This window comes from Labrus bergylta, chromosome 2, assembly GCF_963930695.1.
Source record: "Labrus bergylta chromosome 2, fLabBer1.1, whole genome shotgun sequence".
In the NCBI taxonomy this organism is placed as follows: Eukaryota; Metazoa; Chordata; class Actinopteri; order Labriformes; family Labridae; genus Labrus; species Labrus bergylta.
Genome location: NC_089196.1, coordinates 4,380,511 through 4,406,650, shown reverse-complemented (window position 1 = coordinate 4,406,650; position 26,140 = coordinate 4,380,511). Strand labels below are relative to the sequence as shown.

Genomic DNA, 26,140 nt, shown 5'->3' with positions numbered 1-26,140 from the left:
CGAGGGACCAGCAGTGACCCAGCAACAACTATCAAAGTCCCGCCGCTGTCATTGCTGCCTACAGGAGGAGGGCACAGGCAGAAAGTTTAAAACACGTGCAGGTTGTTCAACCACAGTATACTGCTCCAGAGCATGTCAGAAGAGTCAATGGCAGGAACATAAATCACTGTGTAGAGCAGTTAAGCTAGTTGAGCAACACTTAGCTGAGGAAGAGACACAAAAATACAAGCTCCCAGACACATGCAAAGTTGATTACCTTTCAGCAAAACTAATAGGTAAGCAGAAAATTGTAAAATGTACCTTCGATAATGTACCAGTAACAGCACTGTGGGATACAGGCTCTCAAGCGACTGTTATAAATGACAAATGGCGAGCAGAGCACCTACCTAATAGCTCCATAAGGCCAATAGAAGAACTCTTAGGGCCAGAACCACTGAACGGACTTGCTGCTAATCAGACTGAAATTCCATTTATGGGGTGGATACCAGTAGAGTTTAAACTTAGTGGGTCAGAGGTTGCTAGCGCCAACCTGCTAGTTCCAGTTCTAGTTTTCAGTGATCTTAATGTGGCAGTAGACCCTATTATTGGCTTTAATGTAATCGAGGAAGTGATCAATGAACAACTTAAACAAGGGGGTGTTGCAGCAGATGACTGTACCACAGAAGTTGTTAGCAGTGCCTTTGACATTGACTCTTGTGCTGCCAAAACTTTCGTCCAGCTAATGCACACTCACCAAGCTACTGGTGAAGAGACGATAGTAAAAACAGGCAAGAATAGAGTAGTGTTACATCCAGGTGAAGCCACCACAGTTAAATGTTGTGCGTGCACACAGACGAAGAAAGACACTGTAATGCTGTTCTGCCCTAATATGAACACAAATTTACCTGAGGGTTTACACATTTAGGAAGTACTGTTTACCATGAAAAAAGGTAACTCGGCTACTGTCCCCATTTCTGTGATCAACACCTCAGGACACAGCATTACATTGGGCCCACGTGTTATTCTTAGAGAGTGTTAAAGCAGTGTACCCAGCAGCTGTAGAACCTGTGACACAAGGACAGACACAAATTGCACAAGAACAGACACGAACTGCACAAGGAGAGACAGACTGTTCAGGCAAAACATGCCCCACCACAGAATGTAGTGAGGTTTGGGACCCTCCTGTAGTCTTAGATCACTTAACTAGTGACCAACAGACCCTAGTTAGACAGATGCTCAGGGAGGAGTGCACAGCCTTTGCTCGAGATGAGAATGATGTAGGCTGCATCCTTCACTCCGCTTGCACATCACTTTGAAAGACCAGACACCAGTCCAAAAGACTTACATCAGGAGGTAAAAGAATACTTGCAAGATTTGATTAACCAGGGCTGGATTACCAAATCATAGTCGTCTTACTCATCACCCATCGTCTGTGTGAGAAAAAAATCTGGTGAACTGAGACTATGTGTAGACTATCGCGAGCTAAATCGGAAGTCAGTGCCAGATAGACATCCCATCCCTAGAATTCAAGATATGTTGGACAGTCTTACTGGAAGCTCATGGTTTTCGGTGTTAGACCAAGGTAAGGCATACCACCAGGGTTTTGTCGATGAAGATAGTCAGCCTCTCACTGCCTTCATCACTCCATGGGGCCTTTATCAGTGGGTGAGGATCCCTTTTGGCCTTAGTTCAGCACCTGCTGAATTCCAAAGGAGCATGGAGGAGTGTTTGTGGGGTTTACGCGACGACATTTGCCTGCCTTACCTTGATGATAACTTAGTTCACAGTCGGTCCTTTAAAGACTATGTGGAGCACGTAAGAACAGTTTTGAAAAGATATCAACAACATGGAGTAAAACTCACAGCAAAGAAATGTGAACTGTTTAGGTCCAAAGTGAGGTTTTTGGGGAGGTGTCTAAAGAGGGTCATAGCATGGATCCAGCAGAGGTGGCTCCTGTACAAGCACTGAAGGAAAGACACCCTAGCACAGTGGGAGAAGTCAGACAGATTTTAGGCTTCCTTACCTACTACAGATCATATATTCAAGACTTTTCTAGTATAGCGAAGTCCTTGTATGAACTGTTAGCAGGCCCACCTACTGCTACATCTCTTTCAAAAAACAAATCCAACGTGTCAAGAAAGGGGAAAAACAAGAATGGGAAACAAGGACAGCTATCTTCAGCAACACCAGTTTCATGGACTGAAAGTCATCAGCAGATCCTGAGTCACCTAGTGGACAAACTCTCCAACCCCCCAATCCTAGGATACCCAGACCTGAATGAGCCATTCATCCTACATATGGATGCGACGCAGGCAGGACTTGGAGCAGTGCTGTATCAGCGGCAACAGGGCAAGCTAAGTGTGATATCCTATGGATCCAGAACATGAACTCCTCCGGAGAAAAATTATCATCTTCACTCTGGTAAGCTAGAGTTTCTGGCACTTAAGTGGGCCATCTGTGAGCGCTTCAGGCACTACCTGTTTCATGCACCCTCCTTTGTCGTTTACACAGACAATAATCCGCTCACGTATGTACTGACAACAGCTAAATTAAGTGCAGTGGGACAGAGATGGGTTGCAGAGCTAGCAGATTTTAACTTCACAGTAAAATACAGGCCAGGCAAAACAAACGCAGATGCAGACGGTTTATCAAGACTGCCACTTGATTTCGATAGTTACAGTCAGTGCACCCAGTCAGTCTGTCAGGAAGCAGTCAGGTCGACAGAACAGGGCATCCTGGCGCAACAAGAAGAACACAGTCCACTCCTAAGTTCTGTTTCATTTAATGCTGTTCAGGAACAGGTAGAGACTGAGAATCTGCTAAACACTGTGAAGCCATTATCCAGGGAAGAAATAAAAACAGCTCAACAACTGGACTCTGTAATAGGCAAAATCTATGACCTAAAAATGAAAAATAAAAGACCAGCTGCACGAGAACTAAAGGAGGAGAGTCCTGAGGTCAAATCTCTAGCTAGAGAGTGGGACAAGCTGGAGATCAGGACAGATGGGACAATGTATAGGAAGACTCAAGTGAAAAGTCAGCTGGTACTCCCAGAAGTATACCACCCTCTCATCTTCAATCTTCAATGAGCTGCACAAAGAAATGGGCCATTTAGGTACAGAAAGGACACTAAATCTGATAAGAGACCATTTCTTTTGGCCAAAAATGCAGAGGGACATAGAACACAATGTGACAAATGTATGTGAGTGTCTCAAGAAAAGAAAGCCAAACAGACAGACACGTGCACCCATGATGAGTATTGAAACCACTCACCCATTTCAGCTGGTCTCAGTTGATTTCCTGCATTTGGAGGAATGTAAAGGTGGTTACGAATACATTCTGGTGGTGGTGATACGAACAAATCAGCTAAAACAGTAGCAGATAAATTGTTCAATGATTTCTGTCTCAAGTTTGGTTTCCCAGAAAAACTGCACCATGACCTTGGAAGAGAGTTTGAGAACAAACTGCTGGGTCATCTGAAAGCGCTCTCTGGTGTCCGGGGCTCTCATACTACTCCATTTCACCCCCAGGGAAACGGCCAAACAGAGAGATTTAATCGTACGCTTCTCTCAATGTTAAGAACTCTCACTGAAGAAAAGTGACTGGAAAAATCACCTCTCCAAAGTCATACACGCCTATAGCTGCACAGCTAATGAAGCCACAGGCTACTCTCCATTCTTCCTTCTTTTTGGCAGGCCCCCCAGACTACCAGTTGACCTTCTGTTTGGTATTGAAACGGGATGGGTCAGGCTCCCATCAGGACTATGTGGAGAAGTGGAGATTGAAAGGGGAGGACCAGGGAAACTCTGCTCCTACTGGGAAGATGGTATTTATGTTATCAAAAGTCAAAAGGGTGTGGACAGTCCAGTGTTTAAGGTGGAACCAGAGAGTGGCAGAGGTAGGATCAGAATCCTCCACAGAAACATGTTGTTACCATGTGACTTCCTCCCAGTTACTGCTCCTGATAGTGACACTCCCACAACAATTCAACCAAAGAAAAGAGACAAAAGCCGGAAAACAGTTGTGAGTAAACACATACCACAAACAGATGTTGAGGATGACACAGATGAGGATTTTCCTGCACTCACCCTCACATGGCCTCCAGCAGAACACTCGAGTTCATCTGCGCTCAATCCCACAGCTCAGGAGTTCTATCTTCAGGAACAACATACAGTCCCAGAACTGAGTGAGTTTGGTGAACGTATTGAGGAGGAACAAGGGGACCAGGTCCACACAGTGGTTTCGGAGGCGAGTGACAGAGACGTAGCCACAACAGAAACGGACGGCTCAGAAAATGAAATGGAGGAGGCAGAGCAGAGGGCTCGGCATCCATTAAGACGGAAGAGACAACCCCAGACTTTGACTTATAGCACACTTGGCCAGCCAAGTTTCACAGAAAGGACAGTTTCTACTCGAGAGATAACTGTCGGAGGTTACTGGCGGCCCTGGTAAAGGAAAAAAACAATAATAATTCTTGCACACGACTGACTGTTATACCTACATGTAAGTGCCTGGTGTTGATGAGGTAATAGGGAACACAGATTGTTGGCCGACTTGGTGTGTTCTGTGTGGATGGAGTCTCAGAATTGTAATGTGAAAAAATGACATGACTCGTCCTGGTGTATGACTTCATGGGTTTTGTGATGTGTATTCTTGCACGAGTGATTGGGCGCAAAGACTGATAAAATCAGGAGTATACTTGGCTACAGTGCACGGTAGTTTTAGATTCTCATATGCTAAGTTAATATGTTAACATGCCCAATCCATTCCACAAATGTCCGTGTGTTTATGTTTTAGGCCACGAGGTATAATGAAAATGTCGGGACGCCATTTTTAAAGTGGGGGAGAGTGTGATAGGTCAATTAAGAACCTTGATGTTTGTTGTTTGGTTATCCGGGACCCCACAGACTAATTTTTGTTGTACTTGTCATTTTGAAATTCTTTAGTTCATAATGTTTTGAATTCATCTTCAAAGTTGCGAATGTTAATGTATTTTTCTGAACTGCAACATTATTCAAGCAGTTCATGTTGACATGTTATTAATTAAATGTGCTGCATAATCTACACCACTAGGTGGAGTCTGTGAGTGAAAAACAGTGACATTGTGTGTGTGTGGGTGTGTCCAAACATGCACACTCTGATAGTCATCACAAACACTTTTCTCCTGGAGTGTATCTCGTTCTGTATTTCATCATGTAAATGATTTCAACAAGTCTGATTTCATACCAGAAGTACGTCAAGGGTTGTTCTAACTGTTGTAGATCTAATTTCCTGTCTGCAGGTGAAGTTAATGTAGTCTCAGTCTCTCTCACTCTTTTTAGATGACTAATGTTATTTTTTAAATTCTGCTGCTAAACTACAACTCTGAGCTGTAATGTGTGCGGTCAGGAATATCAGCCCATCACAATGTCCACCCATAAAGGCTTTAAAGTGAAATAAAGTCATCAAGAAGTAATGATGAATATATAGTTGAGATAATGTTCAATAATATGACTATAAAGCGATGGTTAATGCTGCTGCTTCTCTAACAGAAGGCCCCTGGTTGGCGTCCCATTTCCTCCATTAATCAAAAAAGAAAAAGTTGTTTTGTTTTGAATGAACACAAATAAGTCAATTAATCCTCTTAAATGACCCTGACTCAAATGTTAATAACGATCTCATTGATTTCATAGTTCAGAGTACATTTTTAATCAATTTAAGTTCAAAAAACAAAATTCATTCTGCAAAAAGAAATCATTCTATACATTTAATTTGAGATGTTTCTAAATACAACGTACAAAGTGGTGAAAACATAATATCTACATGAAAGAAATGGCCTGGTGCTTTCTCTCTTAAGACCCTTTAATTAGAACAAAAACAATCAGTACTCATTGTAAACACATTTAAAGTAAAGAAAAGTTGAAATGTTCATGCAGAGAAAATGTCAGTTCAGCTGAACAAAAATCCTCATGAGCAGTAAAGCCTCTGTGACTAAACAGAAACAGCTAAAGAGAGTTATTTAAAGAGACTCAAACATTTACAGAACAAGTGAGAAGATGTCAAAGTACCGCCCATAAAGTTTGATGGACAGGTGAACAATGTAACCACAATCAGCTCTCAGCAACAAACATGAATAATGATCAAGTTGAAGGATTAAAGTTTAACCCACTGTTCCTTTAAATGACTTCTGTCTATTTCAGTTTACACAACTCAGCACTACATCCAGAATCAGTCCAAAGTCCAGCATGTAGAGGCTGAGTGAATGTGGTCTGGACTCTGTGGAGGAGAGTCATGGTTTCAGAGATGCTGTAGAAGGACAGAATACCTGCTCTGTGATCCAGGTACACTCCTACTCTGGAGGACTGAGGACCTGAGACAGGAGTGAGGACATTGTTGTTATAAAAGTTATAACTGTTGTTGTCACAATCTAAGGCCCAAGATTTCTCATTGTATCCAAATCCACTTTCATTCCCAATTCCTGCTCTGCTGATATTCTTGTATGCAACTGCTACACAAACGCTTACTCTCCACTCCACCTCCCAGTAACAACGTCCAGTCAGACTCTCTGGACTCAGGATTTGACACCGATGAGTGAATCTGTGTGGGTGACTAGAATAAGACTGTTGTTGACCCGTGTTTGTTACTTTTCTGTTCCCATCAGATAATAACAGCTCTGTGTTTGCTGTGTTTGGATCCAGTGTGATGTCACATGAATATTGTAAGAAGTCAGCTCTGGTCTTGGGCTCTGGTTGTGACAGTAAAACATCCACTTCAGTCACTCTCTGTGAGATGTTTGTCCATTTCTCTCTCAAGACGTCCTCTAGTTTATCTCTGACTTCTGACACAGCTGCTGTCACATCCTCAAAGTACCTCAGAGGACGGATATTGATGCTGGATGAGTGTGTAAATTCACAGAGTGGTGACAGTGAGGGGTAGTCGTGTAGAAACTGGTTGTGGTCCTGTGTGTGTGAGAGCTTCTCCAGTTCAGCGTCTCTCCTCTTCAGCTCAGTGATCTCCTGCTCCAGCTTCTCCTGAAGCTCTCTGACTCGACTCACTTCAGTTTGCTGCTGGGATCTGACCTGCTGCTTCACATCAGAGCGTCTTTTCTCCATGAGACGGATCATCTCTGTGAAGATCTTCTCACTGCCCTCCACTGCTTTATCAGCGGAGACATTGATATCCTCCACCTCCTGTTGAAGCAGCTTCACATCTTTCTCTCTGTCCTGGATTCTCTGCTGGATGTTTTGTCAACTCACCTCCAGCTCTCTCTGCTTCTCGATCCTCGCTGCTACAGCTGGGACTGTGTCATGGCCTTTATGTTCATCCACAGAGCAGAGATAACAGACAGACTGCTGATCAGTACGACAGAACATCTTCATCACATCATCATGATGAGAGCAAACGTTCTCCTGGAACTTCTTGGAGGGCTCCACCAGCTTGTGTTTTTCAAATGTAGGTGATTTGTAATGAGGCTGCAGGTGTTTCTCACAGAAATAAGCCAGACATTGCAGACAGGACTTTTGAGCTTTCAGTTTTCTCTCGGTGCAGACATCACAGGCCACATCTTCAGGTCCAGCATAGCAGTGATCAGCAGGAGCAGCTTGGAGTCCAATCTTCTTCAGCTTCTCCACTAAATCTGCCAACTTGGTGTTTTTCACCAGGACAGGCCTCACTGGGAAGGTCTGCCTACACTGAGGGCAGCTGTAGATTTTCTTCTCCTCCTCTTTATCCCAGTGGCTTTTAATACAGTTCATACAGTAGCTGTGTCCACAGGGAATAGTCATCGGATCCTTCAGTAGATCCAGACAGATCGAACAAGAGAAGGTTTCCCGGTCCAGCTGAACTCCTTTCTGCGCCATTTCTCCTCTCAGTGACAACAACTGTCTGAGTTTCACTTCCTACTACATTCACCTTTGATCTACAAATAATGTGTTAGTGCATGTCAGCTCGTGTTGGTCACACAGGAAATACTTGGTCAGAGTGGAGCTGGCTGTGTTTGAGAGCAGGCAGGAGAGGGAGTGGTTATCAAGCTCTGGTTTATTCCAGGAAGAGGAGCAGCACTGTTAATTTTTAACTTTGTTTCCTCATTCCTATATGAAGCCTCGGTTAAATCCTGCTCCACATCTGAAGCATTTGAAGTGTTAAGTTGTTAAATACTTCTTGACTCTTCAGGTCTTTAGTGATGACTTCATATTTAGAAGAAACAACTGAGTGTGCACACATCCAAGCAAAATGCATACAGGTGCAGGAAAAAAGAATGATGACCTGTAGAAAAAGAGAGAGGTCTGCTCACTGTTCAGCTCCCAATGAGCAACTTTATTAAGGGCAGCGTTTGGATCCTTGCCCTTAATACTGTTGCTCATTGGCAGCTGAACAGTGAGTGGACCTGTCTCTTTTATTTATGATGACTTTATATTTCTCAAATTATTTCTAAATTCAAAGTTATCAAAGTTAAGTCTCAAAAAATGTACTTCATTTAACTATTTCTTTAAGTGTTTTTCAGTCAGGTAATCTAAATAGATCAAACTAAATACTTAATATTTTCATCAAACCATTGAAATATTTGTTGAGAAACTTGTTGATGCTGAAGGTTCACCTGAAAATAAAATCTCTAACCAGAGAGAGTCGCTTCAACAGAAGTTCAAAGTTCACTCATTTTGTGCCATGTGCGTCCAAGAATCACCATCCTCAGTGACGAACGGCGGGCCACCGAGGTGTATGGACCAATCATGGATACAGATACTTTTCTGTTAACCATCTTGGTGGTTTATTGACCCAGTAACAGGCAGCCACACACAGAGTCTGGAGAGAGCAGTGGTCTTATAGAAGGAGATGGTATGGTGACTGAGAGGGACTTGGACAGAGGCCCTGCTAAAAGATCATATCTCACTATTTGAGTGGACCTACTGGCTAGCAAACTGTCACAAAGATGGTCCTTTGGGAATATTAATTAAGGACACAATGCATAGATACTGCTTGTAGGAACCCCACCTCACCCTCTCTTAAACCCACCTTGTGCAGGTATTCTGTTTTGGTGTTCATGTTGAAATGAATAAGTACTTAATCTTAGAGATCATTCAAAAACATGTTTTATATGGTTAACTCCTCTTGGAGACTCTTTATTTTAAGTTTATACTTTTGTTTTCAAAATAACATGCAAGGGTCACGACTGTGAGAAACACAGTGAAATCTTTAAATCTCCTTTTTGCTATTCCTTTCAAAGAACACTAAAATTCTTAAATTTTCTAAATAGAGAAAGTTGTGTATGAAGCAAAAAGTCACTATCTTTTTAAAATTTTGAATAAGTGTGGAAAACAGATGGTTGTCATGATGAGTGATTTCGATTCATTAAAGGGGCTATATGTAACTTTCAAAAATACTGCGATTGTAGCGATACCGCATGGCCGTTACGTGAACTGCACAAGTAACCTGTTGCTCGCTCTCCCTCGCGTGCTCGTAATACGTGGTCGTACGTATACAAACAAGCATCATCATCGGCTGCGAAACACTGGATATTTACCGGCATAATGTTTACAGAGGAGGTAAGCGGTCATACACATGTGAAAGTCTGTGAAGGAGTCTGTGTGTCTGTATTCATTCTCCATCCTACAAACAACAGTCTCAGCATGCACTGGCTGAGAGCAGGAGTGTGTGATGAGTTTGTCCACCTTTGCGAGCTCTTAGGGCAGATAGAAGTGTGTGGAAGACGGCCTCTGGCTGTGGAGGTGAAGACCGGGGCTGTGTGATGAGTTTGTACTGTTGATCTCTGTAAGCGGACAGAGTGAGGAGGACGTTGAGAACGTGCATAAAATGCTTTTGCAGAAAATACGACCCGGGGAAAAAATGTATACAGGCAACACAGATAGACAGTGAATATCTACTTTTTCACATCAGTTAACCGTTTGCTTAATAATGGGCGATAAAAAATGATATATACATGTAAAATTCATGAGAGCAACCCATCCGGGTACTTTGCCCAAACGAGGCCGGCCCCGCCCCTTTCTGGTTGAAATCATTCCATCTGAATGAATGGCGGTTAATGGAAAAGTCGGGGTCTTTACCGATTTAAAAGCTTAAAATGTGAAAAACGTACTTTAAAACGACAAGTATGAGCCTAAACCTGATGACCAGTGATGTTAACGTTTAAAATATGACATTTGTGAACAGAGATCAGCGTCATAACATTATAAAATACACACAATTAAAGGTGTACATGAGTGTCTGTTCAGTCTCTCTCCGTCAAACTGGTCAAACAAGCACATCCTGTGATCAGAGGAAACTGACATTAAACACCTGATGAGTAATTATTAATCGTGTTACCCGAGAGGGAGCTTCACTTTTAAACAATATTTATTTGTAATAGTTTCTAACAGTGTTCATAGCTGCAATAGAGAGGTTATAGACGTTTATTTTAGAGAAAATAGGACATAAACTCTGAGTTATCAGCTGATTTAGAAAAGAATAACACATGTAAAGTCACCTGGATGAAATTAAAACCTTTTGTATTCATACGTGAGTGTAAATAAGGATGAGTGGGGTGAGACGAGGAGGTTAGTGAACTTTTTATTTTGACATTAGATTTGGTGGTGTTCCTTAGTTATGAGACATTTTCACCAACATATTTGTTATACAGTTGAAACATTGTTAATACGTTAGTGAATGTGTGAAGAACCTGTTAACAGACTTCTCTTCTGTCATGGAGCGATCGCTGCCTTAAAGGAACACAACAGCTGCCCCACGATTTACCACTTTAATCCTCTCTAGTTTCAGTCCAAACACACAGAGCTCTTCTTTTACCCTCCTTTGTCCTTTGTAGATGAAAACCTGATACTAAATTGTGTTTTTAAAATAGTTTGAAGTACAAAAAGCTACACAATGGTGTTTAATCGCCCAGCGACCAGTGTTTTCTAATCTACCGCCGATACATTCTCAGAGCTCGTTTTCACCCAAACGGGGGCGTGGTTGCTCTTATGAATAGATGTTGAAAGCTTTGTCAGCTTAAAAACCTCACCTGTACAAGAGGAAAAACGTTGTCTGGTGTTTGTGCTGACAAATGTTTTACAGCCTATTAATTTAAGTTTTTGGTTAATTTTGGGAGCTACATTGTTGCCATCTACTGGGGTGTTTAGTACGTAACCGTCACAGCTCATGAGGTTATTTTGCAGAGAAATGTAGATTAAAAAAAAACATGAATTAGCATGTTTTCTATTTGTGCATATAAAGATTGGAAGACAGACATGATAGATATTGTACTTTTCATTATTATTATTAGAGGTATTTTGTTTTTTAATCTTTTTTTCCCCCCCATTGTGTTTAATAAAGACTATAATAATAAACATTAAAGTTATAGTATTATTTTATATAAATTATAGTAATTATTAATACTACATTGTTATTAGCAGTAAAAGTAGTAGCATTAAATCCATTTCACTCTTTTTGAAGATAGTATTTTCATAATTTCCTTTAGTGAAGTCTGCTTTAAGATGGTTTTATTTCAGATTTCTTCTCATAACAGGGTCAATGCTAAAATGTGTGGAGGAGATGCAGATGAGTCATCAGCAGGCCCAGAGGCAGCAACCAGCAGGTCTAGTATAGACACATCACACAGCAGTTGTACAGACGCAGCATCCTGCACATTACCACCATTGTCAAAGTTACAATTTGTTCTTACAAATAAAGGTTGTTAAGTTAAAAAGACATTTTGTAATGGACTTGTTATTTAGGTGCTCCAATAACTGTGTGTTGGCCCGTGGGGGGCCTCCTTAACACATTTTGCTTAGGGCCTCACCCTGACCAGGGGCAGTCCTGGGAGGGCTAGTGCAGTGTCCCAGGATCCAACGTGGCAGGTGAGTAGACGAGTGACTGTGGCAGTGTTCTGTGAATCCCAGTTTGTCGTCCAAAAGGTGCACAGGAGAGCAAATGGCAGGCAAGCAGTGAAGAGAGCACAGGAGCACAATGCAAGTAAGGCCATCTGAGGCAAGGCAGAGAAGACAAAAGGGGGTTAGCTAAACAAGCTATAACAACGAGGAACAATAATCACAGAGGAGCCAAGATCGTACGATACCACACGAGCTGATGAAACAATCTGGTGTCTAGCAGAGTGCAGAGAGAAGTCTTTATGGAGTGAGTCCTGATCATGAAATGAGATTCACCTGGAGCTGCCTGTGAAGAGAAAGCCACGCCCACCACACTCACACAGGACAACAGACAGGGGAGAGAAACATGAGGATCAGACAGACAGGGAATGACAAACTACACACAAATGGAGAAGGGAGGGCTGCCATGATGTGAACCATTCACTACTTACTCTGAGACAGCAGGTGGCGTTATGCATGGGTAAAAATATAACATGAAAATGAATACGGTATGTTTTTATTTGACCTAAGTTAAAAACAAGTTTTGTTATTTAAGAGGATGTTATTTCATGTTTTTATGAGGAGGCATTATAATGAATAGAATTAAGAGTTCATTCTCCCTCAGGAGACATTTGATGGCCTTTGTAATAAAGCAAACAATAAAAGTGCACACAATATATCCAAATCAATGTGAACAAATAGGCTGGAAAATGTCTGCATGTCAGATATCATCAAGAAGCTGCTTCTAACTTTCAACATTTTTGTTGATTGTGAAAGGTTTTGTATGTGCAGTTTGTACTTTACCTGAAAGAAAGACCTCTACAAACACATAACTAACGCTTGATGTTTGTTTTCATAGACGGTGCTGAACTAAGGATTCTGGACTCAGTTCATGTTCTTCACTCGTAGGAGCGATACCTTTAAGTTTTGGTTTCCAGCCTGCTTCCTCTCAAACTGTAGACAACAGGTAAGTGTCTAAACCCTCGAGCTGAGTCATACAGAGGAATCACTGTCTATGATATCTGTTACTGTAGAGCAACAGGGTCTACATCAGTCCATCTGACCCTCATCAACAAGCAGTCAGAGAGAAACATTTTCATGTATTCTTCAGGCCATACCTGCAGAGGTCAAAGGTCATAAAGCTGCCTGCAGATCACCCAGACTTCAACCTCTGAATCAAAGCAGCTAGGTCAGCAGAAGAACTTCATCCATACAATCCTATGATTCAGTGGTGATCTTATTTTTCTTACTGATTCTCCATTTAAACCCTAAAAGCAGGATTAAATCAATCCTGAAATGTGTTTATCTGTATACAAAACTTAAAATGCAGACATTTATGGAAATTGCTTTTCCATCATTTTCATAACAAATAACAGAGTAAGCATATGTTGTAGTTGAATATTTTGAAATGTGAGCTGAGATCAGATTCTGGTTCCTGTTTTGTAACATGTTGTGTTTTGTCTCTGTTGAGCAGCAGGTGGCAGTGTAGAGTCACTGAGGCTCATTTCAACATATCAATAGTTGAACAGGGTGATATCTTCTTTTCACTCATTAGACCTCTTGTAATCTTATCATATGTGATAGAAAATAGTTTTATTCTAACAGTGAATTATTTTCAGTCACTTCAGAAGTCATTAATATCAGAGGCTTGGTAGAATAAGAGATGTCTCTGATTGGTTCATTGTAACTCTGTAAAAATAAAGATTTGTTTTTATTGTCACTTTAAACTGAAGGTTTGTTTAAATGTTGTGAGAACTTTATCATTTGTGTTGATGTCATCTCAACACATGTGAAGTAATGATGAATATATAGTTGAGATAATGTTCAATAATATGACTATAAAGCGATGGTTAATGCTGCTGCTTCTCTAACAGAAGGCCCCTGGTTGGCGTCCCATTTCCTCCATTAATCAAAAAAGAAAAAGTTGTTTTGTTTTGAATGAACATAACTAAGTCAATTAATCCTCTTAAATGACCCTGACTCAAATTTTAATAATGATCTCATTGATTTCATACTTCAGAGTACATTTTTAATCAATTTAAGTTCAAAAAACAAAATTCATTCTGCAAAAAGAAATCATTCTATACATTTAATTTTCATGCAGAGAAAATGTCAGTTCAGCTGAACAAAAATCCTCATGAGCAGTAAAGCCTCTGTGACTAAACAGAAACAGCTAAAGAGAGTTATTTAAAGAGACTCAAACATTTACAGAACAAGTGAGAAGATGTCAAAGTACCGCCCATAAAGTTTGATTGACAGGTGAACAATGTAACCACAATCAGCTCTCAGCAACAAACATGAATAATGATCAAGTTGAAGGATTAAAGTTTAACCCACTGTTCCTTTAAATGACTTCTGTCTATTTCAGTTTACACAACTCAGCAGTACATCCAGAATCAGTCCAAAGTCCAGCATGTAGAGGCTGAGTGAATGTGGTCTGGACTCTGTGGAGGAGAGTCATGGTTTCAGAGATGCTGTAGAAGGACAGAATACCTGCTCTGTGATCCAGGTACACTCCTACTCTGGAGGACTGAGGACCTGAGACAGGAGTGAGGACATTGTTGTTATAAAAGTTATAACTGTTGTTGTCACAATCTAAGGCCCAAGATTTCTCATTGTATCCAAATCCACTTTCATTCCCAATTCCTGCTCTGCTGATATTCTTGTATGCAACTGCTACACAAACGCTTACTCTCCACTCCACCTCCCAGTAACAACGTCCAGTCAGACTCTCTGGACTCAGGATTTGACACCGATGAGTGAATCTGTGTGGGTGACTAGAATAAGACTGTTGTTGACCCGTGTTTGTTACTTTTCTGTTCCCATCAGATAATAACAGCTCTGTGTTTGCTGTGTTTGGATCCAGTGTGATGTCACATGAATATTGTAAGAAGTCAGCTCTGGTCTTGGGCTGTGGCTCTGACAGTAAAACATCCACTTCAGTCACTCTCTGTGAGATGTTTGTCCATTTCTCTCTCAGGATGTCCTCTAGTTTATCTCTGACTTCTGACACAGCTGCTGTCACATCCTCAAAGTACCTCAGAGGACGGATATTGATGCTGGATGAGTGTGTAAATTCACAGAGTGGTGACAGTGAGGGGTAGTCGTGTAGAAACTGGTTGTGGTCCTGTGTGTGTGAGAGCTTCTCCAGTTCAGCGTCTCTCCTCTTCAGCTCCGTGATCTCCTGCTCCAGCTTCTCCTGAAGCTCTCTGACTCGACTCACTTCAGTTTGCTGCTGGGATCTGACCTGCTGCTTCACATCAGAGCGTCTTTTCTCCATGAGACGGATCATCTCTGTGAAGATCTTCTCACTGCCCTCCACTGCTTTACCAGCGGAGCCATTGATATCCTCCACCTCCTGTTGAAGCAGCTTCACATCTTTCTCTCTGTCCTGGATTCTCTGCTGGATGTTTTGTCGACTCACCTCCAGCTCTCTCTGCTTCTCGATCCTCGCTGCTACAGCTGGGACTGTGTCGTGGCCTTTATGTTCATCCACAGAGCAGAGATAACAGATAGACTGCTGATCAGTACGACAGAAACTCTTCATCACCTCATCATGACGAGAGCAAAAGTTCTCCTGGAACTTCTTGGAGGGCTCCAGCAGCTTGTGTTTTTCAAATGTAGGTGATTTGTAATGAGGCTGCAGGTGTTTCTCACAGAAATAAGCCAGACATTGCAGACAGAACTTTTGAGCTTTCAGTTTTCTCTCGGTGCAGACATCACAGGCCACATCTTCAGGTCCAGCATAGCAGTGATCAGCAGGAGCAGCTTGGAGTCCAGTCTTCTTCAGCTTCTCCACTAAAACTGCTAACATGGTGTTTTTCACCAGGACAGGCCTCACTGGGAAGGTCTGCCTACACTGAGGGCAGCTGTAGATTTTCTTCTCCTCCTCTTTATCCCAGTGGGTTTTAATACAGTTCATACAGCAGCTATGTCCACAGGGAATAGTCATCGGATCCTTCAGTAGATCCAGACAGATCGAACAAGAGAAGGTTTCCCGGTCCAGCTGAACTCCTTTCTGCGCCATTTCTCCTCTCAGTGACAACAACTGTCTGAGTTTCACTTCCTACTACATTCACCACTGATCTACATATAATGTGTTAGTGCATGTCAGCTCGTGTTGGTTACACCCATCTGCAAACTGTAGATCTAAAGGGGAGGGAACCAGGAAATACTGAGTCAGAGTGGAGCTGGCTGTGAGAGCAGGCAGGAGAGGGAGGGGTTATCAAGCTCTTTGAACCAGGAAGAGGAGCAGCACTGTGAATCTTTAACTTTGTTTCCTCATTCCTATGAAGCCTCGGTTAAATCCTGCTCCACATCTGAAGCATTTGAAGCGTTAAGTTGTTAAATACTTCTTGACTCTTCAGGTCTTTAGTGATGACTTCATATTTAGAAGAAACAACTGAGTGTGCACACATCCAAGCAAAATGCATACAGGTGCAGGACAAAAAAATGATGACCTGTAGAAAACAGAGAGAGAGGTCTGCACATTGTTCAGCTCCCAATGAGTAACTTTATTAAGGGCAGCGTTTGGATCCTTGCCCTTAATACTGTTGCTCATTGGCAGCTGAACAGTGAGTGGACCTGTCTCTTTTATTTATGATGACTTTATATTTCTCAAATTATTTCTAAATTCTGCTCAAATTTATTCTAATGCTTTAAAACAGTTGACTGAGAATAAAGTTATCAAAGTTAAGTCTCAAAAAATGTACTTCATTTAACTATTTCTTTAAGTGTTTTTCAGTCAGGTAATCTAAATAGATCAAACTAAATACTTAATATTTTCATCAAACCATTGAAATATTTGTTGAGAAACTTGTTGATGCTGAAGGTTCACCTGAAAATAAAATCTCTAACCAGAGAGAGTCGCTTCAACAGAAGTTCAAAGTTCACTCATTTTGTGCCATGTGCGTCCAAGAATCACCATCCTCAGTGACGAACGGCGGGCCACCGAGGTGTATGGACCAATCATGGATACAGATACTTTTCTGTTAACCATCTTGGTGGTTTATTGACCCAGTAACAGGCAGCCACACACAGAGTCTGGAGAGAGCAGTGGTCTTATAGAAGGAGATGGTATGGTGACTGAGAGGGACTTGGACAGAGGCCCTGCTAAAAGATCATATCTCACTATTTGAGTGGACCTACTGGCTAGCAAACTGTCACAAAGATGGTCCTTTGGGAATATTAATTAAGGACACAAGGCAATCATAATAAATACTAAATCATTATTTTTCAGTTGTCATGTTCACCCACATCGCTGTTGACATCAGTAAATATAAGACACAGACATTCCTCTTTTTGTCAGAACAGTAACATGAACTGTATGCTTTGTAATATTGATTTCTTCTGGATGTCTCATTTATTTACAGTCTATGGATAAAACTTTGCTAATGTATTGCTCTGCTAACAACGACAAAGTCTAACTGCTCTGACAAATAACTAATAACCATAATTGTATATTTAACAAAGTGTAGTTTTAAGACTTTAATTAAATTTTTGTGTTGAATATAATTCGTTTTAACTGTGTTGTAGAAAAGATAAATGTTAACTTACTGTTTATAGAGTTTTCTCAGGACGAGCAGAAGTAGGGGATGATAGCAGCCTAGCCGTTAGCTATGCTGTCAAGTGGACTGCTAACGTCGAGCTGAATGGGCGGAGCTAAGTCCCGCCGGGTCCCGCCTTACTGCTGTTGCTAGGTTGATCTGAAGTTAGGTTGAGACTGCAAATCCAATATGGATGCGGCCATCGATTGGACTCATTTACTGCCTATGTAACAGACGGGTCAGGGTTCGTCCAGTAATATTTACAGTCTAGGGGCTATATGTAACTTTCAAAAATACTGCGTTTGTAGCGATACCGCATGGCCGTTAGGTGAACTGCACAAGTAACCTGTTGCTCGCTCTCCCTCGCGTGCTCGTAATACGTGGTCGTACGTATACAAACAAGCATCATCAAAATGTATACAAGCAACACAGATAGACAGTGAATATCTACTTTTTCACATCAGTTAACCGTTTGCTTAATAATGGGCGATAAAAAATGATATATACATGTAAAAAGTTACATATAGAACCTTTAATGTTTCACTAAAGTTTAATAGCTCTGTGATTGTTTCACATTTACAAGGGTCACAAAGAGCAATCATAAATGGTTGAATATGGTTAAGTAATGCTTATTTAGAGCATCAATAAATGGTTAATTATGTTTAAGTAATGCTTATTCAGAGCATTAATAAATGGTTAATTATGGTTAAGAAATGCTTATTTAGAGCTTAATCATGGTTAAGTAATGTGTATTTGGAGCATTAATAAATGGTTAATTATGGTTAAGATATAAGCTGGGTGCGAAGGCTCTGTGTACGGATTTCACGCCTTCAATTTATTAAATATAGTTATTCATTATTAATAATATTAGTAAGTAAATAACTAATTTGAGACTGATTTGAGTGATATTTTGGTTATATTTACCTGATTACAGGTTGGTGCCCCAAAACGAGATTAAACATAGTTTAATGATATTTTATTTATATTATTAATAATTAAGTATAATTATTAAAGAATATAACCAAAGTTGACTTGATACAACCCCAACATGTGATTCGGTGAGATACGATTATCTGCCCTTCTGAGCTGCTGAAGCAGAATTAGACTAAACATTTGTGTGAAGGCTTGAACAATATTTGCATTGAAACCCTGTGAGCTTTGTGTTTTTAAAGGAGGTCATCAAAGACATAAGAGTCCAATCCTCTCTCAGATATGAAACTCTATTTTTTTAAAGTGTTCACATCTGATGATCATCACTCGGTCAGCTGGTCTGACTCGTCTTCAGTGTGTGTGTGTGTGTGGGGGTGTGTCCAAACATGCACACCCTGATAGTCATCACAAACACTTTTCTCCTGGAGTGTTTTCAACTCTTCCTGTAGAGTCTGGGTGTTGGTCTTGTTCTGTATTTCATCACGTAAATGATTTCAACAAGCCTGATTTCATACCAGAAGTATGTCAAGGGTTGTTCTAACTGTTTTAGATCTAATTTCCTGTCTGCAGGTGAAGTTAATGTAGTCTCAGTCTCTCTCTCTCTTTTTAGATGACTAATGTTATTTTTTAAATTGTGCTGCTAAACTACAACTCTGAGCTGTAATGTGTGCGTTCAGGAACACTTCTTATATCAGCCCATCACAATGTCCACCCATAAAGGCTTTAAAGTGAAATAAAGTCATCAGCCCTAAACAAACATTCCTGCAGATATGAACCCACTTATAAGAGCAGGTTTTTATTTTTACACACGTGTTAAGGATAGTTCTAAATCTGGACCCGAACGCACGACTCAGACAAGTAGGCAGAGTTAAACAGGTATTTAATGAACAATGTGACTCAAATGTGCAAAGGGGACAGGACGCCTCTCCCCATACGATGAATACGTGCTTGCGTAGGGCCTCTTAATTAATGAGGGGCCTCTATTGGGAGAATTGCACTTCTTTTTTTCCCTTATTTTACGCGCAGACAGCTCAGCAGCACATGTCAGTAATATGTCAGCTGGAGGAAAGAGAGGAGACCTATGCTGTCCGTCCTGTCATTTGACACTGCAAGCACGCATCACTTACATGACCAGTCAACTTCTGACCAATCAGAGATGAGAAGTGAATTCATGAGAGCAACCCATCCGGGTACTTTGCCCAAACGAGGCCGGCCCCGCCCCTTTCTGGTTGAAATCATTCCATCTGAATGAATGGCGGTTAATGGAAAAGTCGGGGTCTTTACCGATTTAAAAGCTTAAAATGTGAAAACGTACTTTAAAACGACAAGTATGAGCCTAAACCTGATGACCAGTGATGTTAACGTTTAAAATATGACATTTGTGAACAGAGATCAGCGTCATAACATTATAAAATAAACACAATTAAAGGTGTACATGAGTGTCTGTTCAGTCTCTCTCCGTCAAACTGGTCAAACAAGCACATCCTGTGATCAGAGGAAACTGACATTAAACACCTGATGAGTAATTATTAACCGTGTTACCCGAGAGGGATCTTCACTTTTAAACAATATTTATTTGTAATAGTTTCTAACAGTGTTCATAGCTGCAATAGAGAGGTTATAGACGTTTATTTTAGAGAAAATAGGACATAAACTCTGAGTTATCAGCTGATTTAGAAAAGAATAACACATGTAAAGTCACCTGGATGAAATTAAAACCTTTTGTATTCATACGTGAGTGTAAATAAGGATGAGTGGGGTGAGACGAGGAGGCTAGTGAACTTTTTATTTTGACATTAGATTTGGTGGTGTTCCTTAGTTATGAGACATTTTCACCAACATATTTGTTATACAGTTGAAACATTGTTAATACGTTAGTGAATGTGTGAAGAACCTGTTAACAGACTTCTCTTCTGTCATGGAGCGATCGCTGCCTTAAAGGAACACAACAGCTGCCCCACGATTTACCACTTTAATCCTCTCTAGTTTCAGTCCAAACACACAGAGCTCTTCTTTTACCCTCCTTTGTCCTTTGTAGATGAAAACCTGATACTAAATTGTGTTTTTAAAATAGTTTGAAGTACAAAAAGCTACACAATGGTGTTTAATCGCACAGCGACCAGTGTTTTCTAATCTACCGCCGATACATTCTCAGAGCTCGTTTTCACCCAAACGGGGGCGTGGTTGCTCTTATGAATAGATGTTGAAAGCTTTGTCAGCTTAAAAACCTCACCTGTACAAGAGGAAAAACGTTGTCTGGTGTTTGTGCTGACAAATGTTTTACAGCCTATTAATTTAAGTTTTTGGTTAATTTTGGGAGCTACATTGTTGCCATCTACTGGGGTGTTTAGTACGTAACCATCACAGCTCATGAGGTTATTTTGCAGAGAAATGTAGATAAAAAAAAAAAAAAACATGAATTAGCATGTTTTCTATTTGTGCATATAAAGATAGGAAGACAGACATGATAGATAGATATTGTAGTTTTCATTATTATTAGGTGTTTTGTTTTTATTCTTCCCCCCCAATTGTGTTTAATAAAGACCAGAATAATAAACATTAAAGTTATAGTATTATTTTATATAAATTATAGTAATTATTATTACTACATTGTTATTAGTAGTAAAAGTAGTACAATTTGTTCTTACAAATAAAGGTTGTTAAGTTAAAAAGACATGTTGTAATGGACTTGTTATTTAGGTGCTCCAATAACTGTGTGTTAGCAGAGTGCAGAGAGAAGTCTTTATGGAGTGAGTCCTGATCATGAAATGAGATTCACCTGGAGCTGCCTGTGAAGGGAAAGCCACGCCCACCACACTCACACAGAACAACAGACAGGGGAGAGAAACATGAGGATCAGACAGACAGGGAATGACAAACTACACACAAATGGAGAAGGGAGGGCTGCCATGATGTGAATCATGACACATGGCTCCAGCTGGTGACCATTCACTACTCACTCTGAGACAGCAGGTGGCGTTATGCATGGGTAAAAATATAACATGAAAATGAATACGGTATGTTTTTATTTGACCTAAGTTAAAAACAAGTTGTGTTATTTAAGAGGATGTTATTTCATGTTTTTATGAGGAGGCATTATAATGAATAGAATTAAGAGTTCATTCTCCCTCAGGAGACATTTGATGGCCTTTGTAATAAAGCAAAAAATAAAAGTGCACACAATATATCCAAATCAATGTGAACAAATAGGCTGGAAAATGTCTGCATGTCAGATATCATCAAGAAGCTGCTTCTAACTTTCAACATTTTTGTTGATTGTGAAAGGTTTTGTATGTGCAGTTTGTACTTTACCTGAAAGAAAGACCTCTACAAACACATAACTAACGCTTGATGTTTGTTTTCATAGACGGTGCTGAACTAAGGATTCTGGACTCAGTTCATGTTCTTCACTCGTAGGAGCGATACCTTTAAGTTTTGGTTTCCAGCCTGCTTCCTCTCAAACTGTAGACAACAGGTAAGTGTCTAAACCCTCGAGCTGAGTCATACAGAGGAATCACTGTCTATGATATCTGTTACTGTAGAGCAACAGGGTCTACATCAGTCCATCTGACCCTCATCAACAAGCAGTCAGAGAGAAACATTTTCATGTATTCTTCAGGCCATACCTGCAGAGGTCAAAGGTCATAAAGCTGCCTGCAGATCACCCAGACTTCAACCTCTGAATCAAAGCAGCTAGGTCAGCAGAAGAACTTCATCCATACAATCCTATGATTCAGTGGTGATCTTATTTTTCTTACTGATTCTCCATTTAAACCCTAAAAGCAGGATTAAATCAATCCTGAAATGTGTTTATCTGTATACAAAACTTAAAATGCAGACATTTATGGAAATTGCTTTTCCATCATTTTCATAACAAATAACAGAGTAAGCATATGTTGTAGTTGAATATTTTGAAATGTGAGCTGAGATCAGATTCTGGTTCCTGTTTTGTAACATGTTGTGTTTTGTCTCTGTTGAGCAGCAGGTGGCAGTGTAGAGTCACTGAGGCTCATTTCAACATATCAATAGTTGAACAGGGTGATATCTTCTTTTCACTCATTAGACCTCTTGTAATCTTATCATATGTGATAGAAAATAGTTTTATTCTAACAGTGAATTATTTTCAGTCACTTCAGAAGTCATTAATATCAGAGGCTTGGTAGAATAAGAGATGTCTCTGATTGGTTCATTGTAACTCTGTAAAAATAAAGATTTGTTTTTATTGTCACTTTAAACTGAAGGTTTGTTTAAATGTTGTGAGAACTTTATCATTTGTGTTGATGTCATCTCAACACATGTGAAGTAATGATGAATATATAGTTGAGATAATGTTCAATAATATGACTATAAAGCGATGGTTAATGCTGCTGCTTCTCTAACAGAAGGCCCCTGGTTGGCGTCCCATTTCCTCCATTAATCAAAAAAGAAAAAGTTGTTTTGTTTTGAATGAACACAAATAAGTCAATTAATCCTCTTAAATGACCCTGACTCAAATGTTAATAACGATCTCATTGATTTCATACTTCAGAGTACATTTTTAATCAATTTAAGTTCAAAAAACAAAATTCATTCTGCAAAAAGAAATCATTCTATACATTTAATTTGAGATGTTTCTAAATACAACGTACAAAGTGGTGAAAACATAATATCTACATAAAAGAAATGGCCTGGTGCTTTCTCTCTTAAGACCCTTTAATTAGAACAAAAACAATCAGTACTCATTGTAAACACATTTAAAGTAAAGAAAAGTTGAAATGTTCATGCAGAGAAAATGTCAGTTCAGCTGAACAAAAATCCTCATGAGCAGTAAAGCCTCTGTGACTAAACAGAAACAGCTAAAGAGAGTTATTTAAAGAGACTCAAACATTTACAGAACAAGTGAGAAGATGTCAAAGTACCGCCCATAAAGTTTGATGGACAGGTGAACAATGTAACCACAATCAGCTCTCAGCAACAAACATGAATAATGATCAAGTTGAAGGATTAAAGTTTAACCCACTGTTCCTTTAAATGACTTCTGTCTATTTCAGTTTACACAACTCAGCACTACATCCAGAATCAGTCCAAAGTCCAGCATGTAGAGGCTGAGTGAATGTGGTCTGGACTCTGTGGAGGAGAGTCATGGTTTCAGAGATGCTGTAGAAGGACAGAATACCTGCTCTGTGATCCAGGTACACTCCTACTCTGGAGGACTGAGGACCTGAGACAGGAGTGAGGACATTGTTGTTATAAAAGTTATAACTGTTGTTGTCACAATCTAAGGCCCAAGATTTCTCATTGTATCCAAATCCACTTTCATTCCCAATTCCTGCTCTGCTGATATTCTTGTATGCAACTGCTACACAAACGCTTACTCTCCACTCCACCTCCCAGTAACAACGTCCAGTCAGACTCTCTGGACTCAGGATTTGACACCATTTAGTGAATCTGTCTGGGTGACTAGAATAAGACTGTTGTTGACCCGTGTTTGTTACTTTTCTGTTCCCATCAGATAATAACAGCTGTGTGTTTGCTGTGTTTGGATCCAGTGTGATGTCACATGAATAGTGTAAGAAGTCAGCTCTGGTCTTGGGCTCTGGTTGTGACAGTAAAACATCCACTTCAGTCACTCTCTGTGAGATGTTTGTCCATTTCTCTCTCAAGACGTCCTCTAGTTTATCTCTGACTTCGGACACAGCTGCTGTCACATCCTCAAAGTACCTCAGAGGACGGATATTGATGCTGGATGAGTGTGTAGATTCACAGAGTGGTGACAGTGAGGGGTAGTCGTGTAGAAACTGGTTGTGGTCCTGTGTGTGTGAGAGCTTCTCCAGTTCAGCGTCTCTCCTCTTCAGCTCAGTGATCTCCTGCTCCAGCTTCTCCTGAAGCTCTCTGACTCGACTCACTTTAGTTTGCTGCTGGGATCTGACCTGCTGCTTCACATCAGAACGTCTTTTCTCCATGAGACGGATCATCTCTGTGAAGATCTTCTCACTGCCCTCCACTGCTTTATCAGCGGAGCCATTGATATCCTCCACCTCCTGTTGAAGCAGCTTCACATCTTTCTCTCTGTCCTGGATTCTCTGCTGGATGTTTTGTCGACTCACCTCCAGCTCTCTCTGCTTCTCGGTCCTCTCTGCTGCAGCTGGGACTGTGTCGTGGCCTTTATGTTCATCCACAGAGCAGAGATAACAGATAGACTGCTGATCAGTACGACAGAAAATCTTCATCACCTCATCATGATGAGAGCAGACGTTCTCCTGGAGCTTCTTGGAGGGCTCCACCAGCTTGTGTTTTTCAAAGGCAGGTGAATCATAATGAGGCTGAAGGTGTTTTTTGCAATAAGAAATCAGACATTGTAGACAGGACTTACAGGCTTTCAGTTTCAGGTCCAGCATAGCAGTGATCAGCAGGAGCAGCTCGGAGTCCAGTCTTCTTCAGCTCCTCCACTAAAACTGCTAACATGGTGTTTTTCACCAGGACAGGCCTCACTGGGAAGGTCTGCCTACACTGAGGGCAGCTGTAGATTTTCTTCTCCTCCTCTTTATCCCAGTGGGTTTTAATACAGTTCATACAGTAGCTATGTCCACAGGGAATAGTCACCGGATCCTTCAGTAGATCCAGACAGATCGAACAAGAGAAGGTTTCCCGGTCCAGCTGAACTCCTTTCTGCGCCATTTCTCCTCTCAGTGATGACTGCCTGAGAAACTATTTTCACCTGAATGTGAGCTCGTGTTGGTTACACGCATCTGTAAACTGTAGATCTAAAGGGGAGGGAACCAGGAAATACTGGGTCAGAGTGGAGCTGGCTGTGTTTGAGAGCAGGCAGGAGAGGGGGGGTTATCAAGCTCTGGTTTATTCCAGGAAGAGGAGCAGCACTGTTAATTTTTAAATTTCAAGACGGGTACCCGGCTGCCACAAAATTGGTCCTTTTTCTGATCCTGTTTGGACTCTCATTCCTGCAGTCTTCCCTGACCCCGGCTGGCGCCCGTTAGCTTGTGGCTTTCAGCCTGCAACTAGCCGCTGCTCTTCCTGCTGTGGACATGGTACTCCTAACATACTCCGCTCTGCAACTCCAGAATGTCATCTGCCACTTCTCTCCGGACGACCTTAAATCCTTCGGACTCCTGCGCCGTCCTCGCTACGTGCATAGGGCTGCCCGATGCAAATTTGTTTACACCGACTATGCTATCCCCACTGTAGTGTCTGACCGGCTGCACTACGACGTCATCACAACAAATCACACGTGCACACCAGAAACCTGATACCTGTTGTTGTGTGTGTTGACAGAACCACTCCTCTCTCACCCTCTGCTTCAGAATCCACCACCGCCTCATTTATGCTGCAGAATTACGCTGTTATAATCCCTGCGTCAGGGTGGGAGCTTTCATATTTATGAATAATATCCACCAGCTCGTTAAGTGCGGTCAAGGCGTCAGCCCGAGGATGAATGTAAAACAACCAGTCTAAAAAAAGGGGCGACATTTAATGACCAGGCATTTGAGGTTTGTACAGGTTTTCGTCATAATAGCAGAGTCTGTACACCAACTTTCATTGATGAGGAGACACACACCTCCGCCTTTACTTTTGCCGGTGAGATTTCTCTGGCAGTCCAATCGGAAAGAGGACTCGGCTTTCCTACCGCGGGGTGTCGCTGTTGAGTCACGTCTCCGTGAGGCAGCAGACAGAGCAGTCTCGGGCCTCTCTCTGGGACTGGACCCGGCCCAGTAGGTCGTCGGTTTTGTACGGCAGGGATTGCACATTTGCCAGGTAGATAGATGGCAGCAGGATACTGAAACGGCGATGTCGTAGTTTAACGGTTAAAAGAGGAAACCATGATCAGTTCACCAGTTGCTTGGCCCCTCCACTGAT

The 26,140-nt window shown here is 41.1% G+C and overlaps 1 protein-coding gene and 2 pseudogenes across 2 annotated transcripts; all 3 read right to left on the bottom strand.

Annotated features, from left to right (window-relative positions):
* Nucleotides 1–5,643: 5,643 nt before the first annotated feature.
* LOC109994514 (tripartite motif-containing protein 16-like) lies at nt 5,644–7,929 on the bottom strand (annotated as a pseudogene).
* A 3,501-nt stretch (nt 7,930–11,430) lies between these two features.
* LOC114919472 (tripartite motif-containing protein 16-like) lies at nt 11,431–15,900 on the bottom strand. 2 transcript variants are annotated; one of them, XM_065962983.1, is made up of 2 exons: nt 12,018–15,900; nt 11,431–11,929 (listed from the first exon to the last, which is right to left on the bottom strand). In XM_065962983.1, exon 1 carries the CDS (start codon nt 15,838–15,840, stop codon nt 14,173–14,175), a length of 1,668 nt encoding a protein of 555 aa, XP_065819055.1. In that variant the 5' UTR covers nt 15,841–15,900; the 3' UTR covers nt 11,431–11,929; nt 12,018–14,172. The 2 variants fall into 2 exon arrangements, with proteins under 2 accessions (XP_065819055.1, XP_065819051.1); XM_065962979.1 differs by having other exon boundaries at nt 12,023–15,900.
* A 6,868-nt stretch (nt 15,901–22,768) lies between these two features.
* LOC110006027 (tripartite motif-containing protein 16-like) lies at nt 22,769–24,946 on the bottom strand (annotated as a pseudogene).
* Between the last annotated feature and the right edge of the window lie 1,194 nt (nt 24,947–26,140).